The sequence below is a fragment of the Astyanax mexicanus genome, chromosome 1 (genome assembly GCF_023375975.1).
Source record: "Astyanax mexicanus isolate ESR-SI-001 chromosome 1, AstMex3_surface, whole genome shotgun sequence".
Lineage (NCBI taxonomy): Eukaryota > Metazoa > Chordata > Actinopteri > Characiformes > Acestrorhamphidae > Astyanax > Astyanax mexicanus.
Window position 1 is genome coordinate 103,239,450 of NC_064408.1, and position 13,143 is coordinate 103,252,592.

General features: G+C 36.7%; 1 protein-coding gene across 1 annotated transcript in view; it reads right to left on the reverse strand.

Annotated features, from left to right (window-relative positions):
* Positions 1 to 2,771: 2,771 nt before the first annotated feature.
* The window catches only part of vps41 (VPS41 subunit of HOPS complex), a 43,393-nt gene continuing 33,021 nt past the window's right edge, over positions 2,772 to 13,143 (reverse strand). Inside the window, exons 18-29 of the mRNA XM_022667009.2 lie at positions 12,259 to 12,386; positions 11,770 to 11,914; positions 11,295 to 11,336; positions 11,144 to 11,194; positions 9,327 to 9,464; positions 9,160 to 9,214; positions 8,101 to 8,241; positions 7,638 to 7,774; positions 5,300 to 5,399; positions 5,154 to 5,198; positions 4,947 to 5,026; positions 2,772 to 3,065 (exon numbers count right to left, since the gene is read on the reverse strand). Coding sequence (XP_022522730.2) covers positions 2,985 to 3,065; positions 4,947 to 5,026; positions 5,154 to 5,198; positions 5,300 to 5,399; positions 7,638 to 7,774; positions 8,101 to 8,241; positions 9,160 to 9,214; positions 9,327 to 9,464; positions 11,144 to 11,194; positions 11,295 to 11,336; positions 11,770 to 11,914; positions 12,259 to 12,386 — 1,143 coding nt within the window. The 3' untranslated portion in view covers positions 2,772 to 2,984. The remainder of the gene's footprint in view (positions 3,066 to 4,946; positions 5,027 to 5,153; positions 5,199 to 5,299; positions 5,400 to 7,637; positions 7,775 to 8,100; positions 8,242 to 9,159; positions 9,215 to 9,326; positions 9,465 to 11,143; positions 11,195 to 11,294; positions 11,337 to 11,769; positions 11,915 to 12,258; positions 12,387 to 13,143) is intronic.

Here is a 13,143-nt window from a genome sequence, read left to right on the forward strand (position 1 = left end):
GTGTCTTTTCCAGAATCTTTAATATGCTTCTTATTTGAAATGGGTGAAATCTGAGTTGAAATTATACTACTGGGTAGTGGTCTGTGAATCCAGTTGTAAACTGTCATGCATCCTGTGCTGTGGGTTAGGTCTGTGGTTCACTGAGACGGTGCTTGGAAGACTATACTCTCTATACTCACCACTGTCTGTGGTGTATCCACTGTAATACTGCTAAATAGGAGTGTTACGGTACACACAATAGTCTAGATGTGAGTTCAGGCAAAAACTATTTGAGCAGATAGTTCAAATTAGTGCAAATTAATTTGTTTAATCTTGAGCTGGTATCATGCCCCCCCAATGTAGTTAATACTGCCTAAAGTGTGAAAATTAACATGTTTCCACATGCCTTCACATTATCTGTATCCAATCCATCATGATACATTGAGTTTAAATAAGCTGTCAAAGCCTGAGTATTGATGAAATTCAGTTATTTCAGTTGTTTCATTGTATTGTTTTATTTACAGTTGTTCCAAAAGAGAGAAATTATATATTATTTTTGCATGACTGGGTTTTAATATAAGTTTGAGTTACTGTACTGTTAGGAGTACATATAATATAAAACACTAAGGCTGTAAATTAAGGCTTTTTTTATTAGTATAGGCTTTACTTTGTCCCACAAACTTACACAATATATAAAAAAATCTGACTTCATTAGCAGACAAACAACTGAAGAATGTAAACATAAGACGTTAAAAAGAGACACCTACAACTTCAACACAGCTTCTTTTACAATATATGAAATATTTTAATAGTTAAAAAAAAAAACTACAAAATACATAATTTTAAATATAATTTAAAAGGGCTGTAAATTTCAAGAATTTCCCCTATCTATCTATCTATCTATCTATCTATCTATCTATCTATCTATCTATCTATCTATCTATCTATCTATCTATCTATCTATCTATCTATCTATCTATCTATCTATCTATCTATCTATCTATCTATCTATCTATCTATCTATCTATCTATCTATCTATCTATTACTGCTCTATTTTACAGGGATAAAAACACTCATACAGTAGAAACAGCAGCAGTTCTGATTTCTCTGCGCGTTTCTTTGACAGTGCCGCACTGTGCTCTGCAGCGCCTCTAGAGGTATGGCGGTATGAGAGAAATAAATACCGGTTCTAGTTCACCCCCAAGTTCTACCCAATGAACCGGTGCTCCGCCCACCACTATTGTATAGGTATCAGCTGATAATTTTTAATTTATTTTCTTTAGAATAATTGGCTAGATATATAGATGTTTCAAACCAACATTTACTGACATTTAATGTATGCTGGAAAAGGACCAAGTGACGCCAGCCAGTACACAGGTATGACAGTGGCCACACTACATTTAAATTAATTCATTTAAGCTTATTTTTATGTATACTAAAGTTTCATTTAACCTGGTAATTTAAAAAAGGGGATTTAAACTGTGACTACTCTATATAAGGACCAGTTAGCTACAGAAATGTGAAACTAAAGAATTTATAACAAATTTCTTTGTATTGAAACATTTATTATATTGTTAAACTATGTAGTTGGTTTAAAGCTTAAATGCAAGGCATATAATTGTTACATTTATTTCTAAAATTATACCAGGGTGTATATGCTCTCTGTAAGTTAAAATTATGTATATCGAGATCAGCATCAGCATATATACAGAATTTCCCACATCAGTGGATTCCTAGTATTTACCAAAGTTGTGCCTACCATGTAGTCTCTATGCAAACTGCATTGAACTGAACTGTGGCCTCCATACTGTGACAGTATGGTAGAAACACACAAAGCGTTTGACCCAACACAGAAGTATTCTTAAATAGTTGAGAGATGAATGGAGTGGGAGGAAGAAGTCCACAGGCTAGGCATTTAATTGCATTGTGTTTTCAGCAACCAAGTTCTCCATACAGTTTCTCCCACCTGCCTGTCGCATAAACTGCACATTTTCATAATAACGATTCTATTGGCAATATGACAATACACTGAATTTAAACTGAATTAAAAAAAAAATAATACACTACTGCAACAAAAAGATAATTTAATGTCATTATTGGGTACAATATGATTTGGCACACCCCTAACTGAGATATCAGATTTGTAACAGAAGTCAAAGATCCAGAATGCCATGATACTAATAATGCACTCCAAATATCTACATATATCCAGGATTAAAATAAATGTTACTGGACAAATGTAATCTGTCTCTAGTAGATATATAATGGGAAATTAGAACAGTGTGAATTTTTCTTTTGCTAAAAACAGTAAAAACTAGTACCCTGATGTGATAATTAGGGTTGGGTGATATGGCACGATATTTCAGGGTATAATATCGTTCACTACTACAGTACTATACAGTACTATATGGGACACCCCTCTCTGGAAGTGTGTTAAAATCAGTAAGGTGCACATCTCTGTGCGTCATTGTGTCCTCATTAACCGTATGTTCTTGTAAGCTATTCCAGTATCACTGTGTAAAGTCAATTGTAATCTAAAAATAAATGCAGCATTGGAAGATTGTGCTTAATTAAGCCTTCAACATTTTTCAGCTGTTTGTAAGAGCACATTACAAACACATGAGCCACTATAAGGAGTTGAACTGATCTCGGCCTGACTGTGCCATCTCTTTTAATCTGTAAGTTTGGCTACAAATATCCACTAGACATTGTGCATTTCAACAGATTGCAGATAAATTATAAATACGTCTCCATAACTGACTAAAAAAGCAATTGCTAAAAAAATGAAACCTTAGAAAAGAATGATAAATTTATTAAATGAGCAAATGCAAACAGAGCATAAATAACAACGTTAATACAGTTTAATATCACTTTTGCAGGTAGTGAAGAATTTTAGAATGACAGGGAATTAGACAGTATTGTAGTAATGGAAATGCTTAGTGCACATTCGTTACAGGATTTCATCACAGAAGCAGGAGGAGATATTAAGAGATGCAGGGTGTTATTATTTCTTCATGTCCAGAATTCCACTGCCAGGGCCTCTTCTCTTAGCACTACAGATGTTGCAGTACTGAACTCCTGGGATCTACAAGAAAATATACAGAACAGATTTTTTTTAACATACAATATTAAAGTTCTTGACATTAAAGTTCACATTACAAGTCAAATTGTTCAAATTCGATTTTTTGCTCATATATGATTTGACTATATTGATTGTTTTAGATTCACAAATATAAGTGAGCTGTATCTGTGTGTAGTGTGAACAAATCTGTTCCTGAAACGCCTCACATGCGCACATTAATACGTGTATAAACATCGCTTTCTTCACCAATAACAAAAAAGGTCATATTTGAGAGACGACTCGTAGCTTTATAAAGGGTTTACATTCACAAATATAAGTGATCTGTATCTGTGTGGAATGTGAACAAAGCTTTATAAAGGGTAATAGATGCATTGGCAGCTCTTATATTTTGCTGGAGTGGAGAGTAAACAGCTGATCTGAAGTACATGCCCAGGTCGAGGAGGTGAAAAAAGGTCAGGCGGTTTGCTTTTGCTGTTTTTGCAGCTATAGCTGCACAGCTGCACCAAGAGATGTGTGGATACGAGAGAGAAGCATGTAGTACAGCGTAAAAGCAAAAAGACGCATGAATTCTGATTTGACCGTTCACATTCATGTCGCATGTTCATTGATCGGATACATAGCCGCTTTAGGACCACATATGAAAGTGACTCAAATCTGATTTGAAAAAATCGGATTTGGCACGTTCACTCCGAGATCTGAGCCACATTAAACCAAAATCTGATTTGAGTCATTAGTAAATGTAGCCATTATAATTTCTATTTCTTAACATTAATGTTTGCTACAATACAGTGACATTGGAATGGATGTTAGAATTAATCTACATGCATTTTTTTAATACAGACATTAAAGCAATATTCAGAATATAGATAATTATTACACCTTATAATACACTTACAATAGAGTGGGACAGTATGACAATCATTCTCATGATACACATATTATATTCTTTATATAAGTGTTTTGTGCATATGGCCTGTCAGAACACTGACATTAACTGACAACTCTACATTTCCTTACAGACAGCGTAATTAGTCCTGGAATGGAGTAAATGTAGCATATTAATAATAAATACCTTTTAAATCAAATTCTATTTCTAAATGTCACTGTACTACATTATGGGTAGTATCAGTTTTTGTTATATTTTATTTTTAGCTATTGCAGTTTTCATATAAAGACTCATAAATATTGTGAAAAAATATTGTATATTAATAAAAGTTCTTAAATACAGTGATATAATATTTTTACTGTATTGCTGAATCCTATACTAAGGAGAAACATCCATTCTCAATTTTGGTGAATACAATAAAAATACAATACAATAACAATCATCAGACCTCTGCCTGGAAATGTTAGATACGTGTTTAAATATTGCAAACCTAGATTGGACATTATTTTCCTCCTGGAAGAATTGTTTAAGTTCATATCCAATCCATGATTAATCGCAACAGACTTCTTTCTTAAAGCTCCTACACAGATGTTCTATTGGATTAATATTCTACTGGCTTTAGGACTCTGACTAAGCCATTCAAGCACATTGATCCTCAGATGAATTGCATACGTTCTTTAAGTATTTTAGTGTACCTTCTCCATGCTGGTATGGCATGCTGTGTAGCTATGTGTGTAAACCTTATTATTGTGAAAGAAATTGGACACCCCATGAACATATTTTGCTTTCTTTAAAAAAAGTCATGTTTTTTGGCAGTTTGAGTTTTGAAATGATCCAAATGTCAAACCGTAACAGCTCAACTTCAAGCTGAATACGCAGTAGTGTGACACACAACAGTTTTATATAACTGTAGCAGGTTTTAGTTCCTCTAGTATTGACAAAACTGCAGAATCTTTAATTTTTCTTAAAGAAAATAAAGGAAGAAAATATCATCTTACAGTTCCTTGTGAGGGGAGGCACTCTTTGTGGAACATGTGCCTGCAGTGGAACACCACCACACTGAAGGGCTGGGCTGTGTCTAAAACCACCAACATACACACTTCATCAGAAACAATTCATACTTCTTTTACACTCAGCTTTTCAGACAAATACTGACTATGTGTCAAGTTTAGTACAACATCATCAGTCTATTTGACATGTCTTACCTGAAGGTAATATTGTGACATGGCATGCTTCGCAGATATTCTCCTCTAAAATAAAATAAACATAGTGATAAGTAAAAAAACTGCTCCATATTTCAGCCATAACTAGATATAAAAAAACAAAATAATAATCTTTAAAGCTGTGTTACCGTCTACGCGAACACCTCTCATCTGCGTTCTGTGCATCTTATGCAGCAGTGATAGCGAGTCTGCTACCAGGATCTTCTTACAGCCCTCCCGCAACAAGATCTAAAGAAAATTTCACTAAGATGCTTATAAGCTCTGCCATGTTTCACTGTCATTTTTGCATGTGCAAAAATGTACACAATGCCTTTTTTCATATACATGTTTTATTTATGGATTTATAAAAAAAAAATGTTTAAGCATTCTCAGCATTGCTTTTATAAATGTTTTTTTTTTATATATATATATATATTTTTGCAAACTCTAAAAATGTGCATAAAAAAACCCCAGAAAAGCCCAATAAAATAGGGGAACCAAATATGGCAATGTGGCAAGGTGGAAAGTTTAGACCATCTAAGCCATATTGCAGCAAAAAATTAATTATTCTTATCAGTGTGTGAATCAGTTTAGCTGTTATCTGTAGGCATTGTTTATTACATTTAATACTTTCCAGTTATAAAGATTGTTTTTGAAATATATATATATATATACACTGCTCAAAAAAATAAAGGGAACACTCAAATAACACATCCTAGATCTGAATGAATGAAATATTCTCATTGAATACTTTGTTCTGTACAAAGTTGAATGTGCTGACAACAAAATCACACAAAAATCATCAATGGAAATGAAATTTATTAACCAATGGAGGCCTGGATTTGGAGCCACACACAAAATTAAAGTGAAAAAACACACTACAGGCTGATCCAACTTTAATGTAATGTCCTTAAAACAAGTCAAAATGAGGCTCAGTATTGTGTGTGGCCTACACGTGCCTGTATGACCTCCCTACAACGCCTGGGCATGCTCCTGATGAGGTGGCGGATGGTCTCCTGAGGGATCTCCTCCCAGACCTGGACTAAAGCATCCGCCAACTCCTGGACAGTCTGTGGTGCAACGTGACGTTGGTGGATGGAGTGAGACATGATGTCCCAGATGTGCTCAATCGGATTCAGGTCTGGGGAACGGGCGGGCCAGTCCATAGCTTCAATGCCTTCATCTGGCAGGAACTGCTGACACACTCCAGCCACATGAGGTCTAGCATTGTCCTGCATTAGGAGGAACCCAGGGCCAACCGCACCAGCATATGGTCTCACAAGGGGTCTGAGGATCTCATCTCGGTACCTAATGGCAGTCAGGCTACCTCTGGTGAGCACATGGAGGGCTGTGCGGCCCTCCAAAGAAATGCCACCCCACACCATTACTGACCCACTGCCAAACCGGTCATGCTGAAGGATGTTGCAGCAGCAGAACATTCTCCATAACGTCTCCAGACTCTGTCACGTCTGTCATGTGCTCAGTGTGAACCTGCTTTCATCTGTGAAGAGCACAAGGCGCCAGGGCGAATTTGCCAATCCTGGTGTTCTCTGGCAAATGCCAAGCGTCCTGCACGGTGTTGGGCTGTGAGCACAACCCCCATCTGTGGACGTCGGGCCCTCATACCATCCTCATGGAGTCGGTTTCTAACCGTTTGTGCAGACACATGCACATTTGTGGCCTGCTGGAGGTCATTTTGCAGGGCTCTGGCAGTGCTCCTCCTGTTCCTTCTTGCACAAAGGCGGAGGTAGCGGTCCTGCTGCTGGGTTGTTGCCCTCCTATGGCCTCCTCCAAGTCTCCTGGTGTACTGGCCTGTCTCCTGGTAGCGCCTCCAGCCTCTGGACACTACGCTGACAGACACAGCAAACCTTCTTGCCACAGCTCGCATTGATGTGCCATTCTGGATGAGCTGCACTACCTGAGCCACTTGTGGGGGTTGTAGAGTCCGTCTCATGCTACCACGAGTGTGAAAGCACCACCAACATTCAAAACTGACCAAAACATCAGCCAGACAGCATAGGTTCTGAGAAGTGGTCTGTGGTCCCCACCTGCAGAACCACTCCTTTATTGAGTGTGTCTTGCTAACTGCCAATAATTTCCACCTGTTGTCTATTCCATTTGCACAACAGCAGGTGAAATTGATTGTCAATCAGTGTTGCTTCCTAAGTGGACAGTTTAATTTCACAGAAGTTTGATTTACTTGGAGTTATATTGTGTTATTTGAGTGTTCCCTTTATTTTTTTGAGCAGTGTATATATATATATATATATATATATTTTTAGTAAGATTAAACACAGTAAAACTTAATCAATTAGACACTGTGGCTGAATCTGTTGATGTTTACTGCTACACAAAATTAAATTCAACTTTTTGACTTCCTCTCTTTTCTTGTTTACTTTTGTCTATACTTGAACTTCCACACTCTTACACATGGTCTAAATAACAGCACTCACTGAATCTGTGGGAAGTCTGTACAGTGTATCCTACCTGTAGATTATAGTCTTGCAGAATTTTGACCAGAGAATCTCTGAGATTGGGGATCTCCATGCCTTCTTTAATGCGGTGGATCAGGATAATGGGGTCCACATGAGTTCCTATGTTATTAAGCAACCCTGTGATGAAGGCTAGAAGAAGATATACGAGGTCACTTTAGCTCAGGCACCAAAACATTTTATAAAAATATATTAAATATATACATAATCAAAACTATATTAAATATATACATAACAAAAATATTCCATGAACACAATCCTACTGTGGCATGTAGTTATTTTCGAAAATAAGCAGAGAGCATGCCAGATTACATCACCTAAACCCATTTCACTACTTGCACTGTTACAGGATCGTTTTAAAATGTACAGTCCTGTTTTACAGCACAGTGTAGACAAACAGATGCTTTATTTTAAAATGATATTAAAATAACAGTGCAGCCAGCTGGGACTAGACGTACGTGGTTTATCTATAGAGTAGGAGATCAGATCCTCCCAGAGTTCAGCATCATCCTGCTCTTTAGCAAATTCTATGGCTTTATCCACATCTCCCAGCTCCTCCATTATCATCTGGAGAGCCCGTCTGCAGTTCCCCATCCGGCCTGCAGGGGAAGTAGTGGATTAAAAAATGAATAACTTTAAAAATGAATGATCGATTGACAGAATACTTTAATGTAGAATCCAAAAAGATCAACACATATTTTATTAATATACAGCTCTATAAAAAGTCGAGAGATCATGCTATTTATAGGTATATATTTGAGTAAATTGAACATTGTTGTTTTATTCTACAAACTACGGACAACATTTCTCCCAAATATTGTTTTATCATTCAGAGCATTTATTTGCAGAAAATGAAAAGTGGCTGTAATAACAAAAATATACAGAGCTTTCAGACCTTAAGTAATGCAAAGAAAACATAAAGTTTTAAGAGTTCAGAAACCAGTATTTGGTGGAATAACCCTGGTTTTTAATCACAGTTTTCATGCATCTTGGCATGTTCTCCTCCACCAGTCTTACACACTGCTTTTGGATAACTTTATGCCACTCCTCGTTGAAAAAATTCCAGCAGTTCAGCTTGGTTTGATGGTTTGTGATCATCCAACTTTCTCTTAATTATATATAAATCAAACAGTAAAATAATAAAATAAGTAAAATAATTAGATATAGTTAGCTATATGCACAAAAAGATATTAAAAGGAAAGACTTTCTACTGGGTTTCAGGGCATTGTTGACTATGAGTATGAGTGAGGTCATGATGCTGTTTCCCAACTCATCCCAAAAGTACTGTATGGAGCACCATCATTCCATAAAACACACCTAGCATTAGTCATAGTGTCAATAGGTTTATATTTATCTGAAATATTTCTCTAGAGGGACTAGACAAGCTGTGTGTGGATTTGTACATAGCTGTCAGCAATGGATGCATCCTAAATTAGCTAAATACACAGATTAGAAGTGATCCAGTGATCCAGTCCACACACATTTGTACAAACAGTGAAGTTAAAGTGAGGACTCACTGAGTAAAAACACTGTCTCTTCAACAAAGTGCCTCTGCTGGCAGATCTCCAGTGCCTAAAACAGAAGAAAAAGTGAACTCTTTATATAAATATATTGTTAAATCATAAAATCATGAACAGCAGTCAAGTAAAACAAAACAGTGTATACAAATCAGAAGTGGTTGTACTTTCTCCAGTGGGCAGTGGGTGCTGTCTCTGAGGAAGGGCAGCAGGTTGGGTCTGTCGTACTCTGCATACAGACTGATCTGCTTCTCATGGTATTTCTGGCCCTTGTGATGATCTCGCTTAAACAGCTTGTGCAGGTACTAAAAGAAAATGAACAAACAAAAGTGGTTTAGGTATCAAAAATATGTGGAATAGAAAATTGTCTTTTGTGCACAGCTGATGTTTTTCTGAATTGGAAAGTTAAAAGAATAATTTGTAGAAACCCCAGAGTAGTGGAGGGTGGAAGACTAATGCACTGCATCATGTTTAATAAGAGAGTTTAATAAAACGCTGATATTAATTTATGTACTTCTGACTTCTGAAGAAAAAAAGTGACAGCTTTGTAACGGGGCTAATAATCCGAGCATTTAGAAAAGATTGCAGATCAATATGTCAGTTCAATATAGTAGTTTATGATTATTTTATACACAAAATGTAGGTTAAAGACAAAGAGAAAAGTATAGAAGTGAAATTTAATAAAACTCAAAATGAGAGAAAACAATATAAGGATCAATAAATCATGAAATATAAAAAACTATTAAAATAAACAAAATAGATTAAATTATAAGGATTAATCGATTAATATGATATAGGTCTGAATAAGATATAAACGAATTAGAATAAAACTAATATTTTTTTTATGAAAATGTCAATAAGGTTAAGAAAAAATGTTTTATGTTAAACTTTTTTGCATTTAAAGTTGTTGTAAATTGTTAGAGTTTTGGTGTAGTTGCAAAAAGCTGTAGTTCAGGTTATTGGGAATTTGGGAAGAGGTTTACATTGCTGGAAACTGTTAAACATGGTGGTGGGTGCATTGTGCTCCGGAGTCATCAGTTGACACCTGATACATTGCACGAAGTGGACGGAATGATGATAAAAAATACTGCCTCAGAATTCTACAGCATTAACATTAACCATTAAAATGACCAAGCAGTTTTTGTGTCAAATATTGTTCTGATAAACAAAATGAAAAAAAAAAAAAACACGTGTGACACTTCATTTAGCTTTTGGTAAAAAGTATTTTTTGCAACTGCTCTGTTTGTATCAGTGACTATGTGATGTAGTGGTTAAGTGGACTATTGCCTCACTTTTTTTTTGTTCAATTCTTTCATTGTGTTACATATTAAGTAACAGTAGGAGATAAATAAACAGTAAAAATTATATTGAAAAATAACACAGCAGCAGTAACAACTGTTACACGTGTTATAAATAAACTTTAATTCACAATTCACATGCTTCCTGATCCATGGGGGCAATCTATGTGGATAATGGATTATTTGTGGTCCACTACACCAAAACCAAACACACAAACGGTAGCTGTGGAATGAAAAGAGAGGGCTAATATTAAGCATTTGGAATGACATTCTATTTTGGAAAGTCCTTGCCTCAACTCTGCTGAAAGAATGATATACTGTTTGTCAAAACTAAGACACAGTTGGCAGTGTATATTCCTGGTGATACAGCTGATTGCTTTCCAGTCATTCTGCCAAATAATTATACATATTTATATCCCAGGATCATAAAAGGTTTATGGGTGAAAAAAAAACGCTCATTTTATTTTTAGACTGGATAAATGAAACAGAGAAAGTGAGCACAATAATGTTTTATGCTCCACAAGGACCCGAGTGCTTTCACTGGCAGTACAGGCAGATTTTTATATTTTTAATTGACACTTGTTTACTTGAAATACTACTAAAACTACTAAAAAGCAGAATATTATATCTAAAACAAGATTAGCAGCTAAATGTCTGAGTAAATAATCAGGTTGATTTTTGTTTACCACATGCAAAAGCTCAGGTCTGTCTTTCAGCTCTTCCACCACTCTGTCCGTCTGAAAAAAGGCAAAGAAAAAGAGAAAAAAGGGAGATACATCAGTAAACAGAGTTTGTGTGTTTTTAATCAGAAAACCGAGGGCAGCAGGGTGAACTCACCGATATTTTATCTTCATTATCCAGCAGCATGTCAACAGCTTTCTAAAAAACAAGAGAGAGAGAAAGAGGCCAACACATCTTTCACATCTGCGCAACGATTAATCAAAGCTTTCTGCCTGTGCCTTCCAAAACATAACACCATCAACAAAAAGAATCTATAACTTTGTTGACAACGAACATCAGATCTTTACGTCAAACTCTTTAACCAAACCCTTCAGATAACCATGAACTAAAACAACTAGCTTTCACATCCGTACGCAAAAATTAAGCTGGATAAAAGTGATGTTTATTATAAAACAGTCCTTAACTGGTACTTGCTCAAAGATTATGACTACGGGACTATGGGATCAATGTTACTGTGTGCTTTTAAAACAGACAAAACATCTATACTACATTAAATGCATGAATCAGGTCCTGAAAATAACAAGTCAAAGAACACTGAATGAACATCCTGGTGTGGTGGTGTTTTTTTTACCTCCTTATCAAAGTCCATTAGGAGGACGATCTTATCCTCGATGGAGGAGAACAGGTTGTGCTTGTGGATGAGCTGGTAGACGTCTTTGTGTCTGAGCCTCAGGTAGATCTCCAGTGCTCGGTCATAGCGCTGATCATACGTGTATCTAAAGAGGAGGAACACAAATGCTGTAATTTTTCACAGGTTAACATATTTTGTTCTAGAAATATGGACATTTAAATTTTCTTACAAAAATGACGACTACCAGGTTTATATCTGGACAGGACTATATCTTACTAATACAAGTGTAAAACACTCAAGATACATACAGACACCACCACCACCCAATCACTTAACCCACATTAGGAGGTGGTCTGAGACTCTTGTAAGCCATAGTTAGTCTGACTAACTAGAGACATACAGTTTTTGGGTACAAAGTGTAAAAGCATGTGGTTAAAATCTACGAGGATACAATCCCGCAGGTATGTTTAGCTGTTTTCTGTTACTCACAGTTCAGCCAGTGTGGTGAGCAGGATGCTGTTGGTGGGGTCCTTCTTCAGATGGTTTGTCACAGCCTGAACTATTGTCATGTTGTTGTACAGTTCTCCTGGCCACTCACGGATCAGTGTAGCAAAACCCTGGACAGGCAGGAAGTAGAAATTGTGCAACTGCTTCCATTGCTGAGGTGGCTTTTCACCTGAATGTATTACATCCATGTAGTAGTAATATAATACAGGAAATTGACAAATCCTGCACCTAACAGCTGGGGTTATGCATAGGGCTCAGCCAGGATCTACTACTCACTCAACTAACAACAATAGCAAAACCACCACAATCTGATACTGGCTCGACAAGAATCCAGAAGCACAGCCTAACACTATGTTCATGGTCCATTGCCTCAACTGCCAAGTAACAGACCTACCAAAAAATAACCTATGAACACATAGAATCCCTCCTTAATCTAAGCTCACTTCCTTTAACTATGGCAACAACACACTTACCTAAGCACAATCACACACAATAAATCACATTATAAGTTGCGTGAGCAGAACACAGCAACCACTACCATCTGATACTGGCTCGACAAGAATCCAGAAGCATAGCGAACTATGTTCATGGTCCGTGCCTCAACTGCCAAGTACTCAGACGTCTACAAAAACTCATGAGACAAATTATTACAAGAGCAGGACCACACCAATCCCCTTCATCCAAACTTTAACACAAACTTCAGTGCAAGCTCTTCTCGGGGGTCATCAGGCAGGCACCTTCCTTCGTCAGTGTTTCGCTGAATTAGGCCCACGACACCTCCAGAAGGCTCAACAGTGAAGTCTGGCGTCCCAGACCCACCCCCCTCCAAGCTTGCTGTAGAAGCACAAACTCACTCCCTTCCCCACA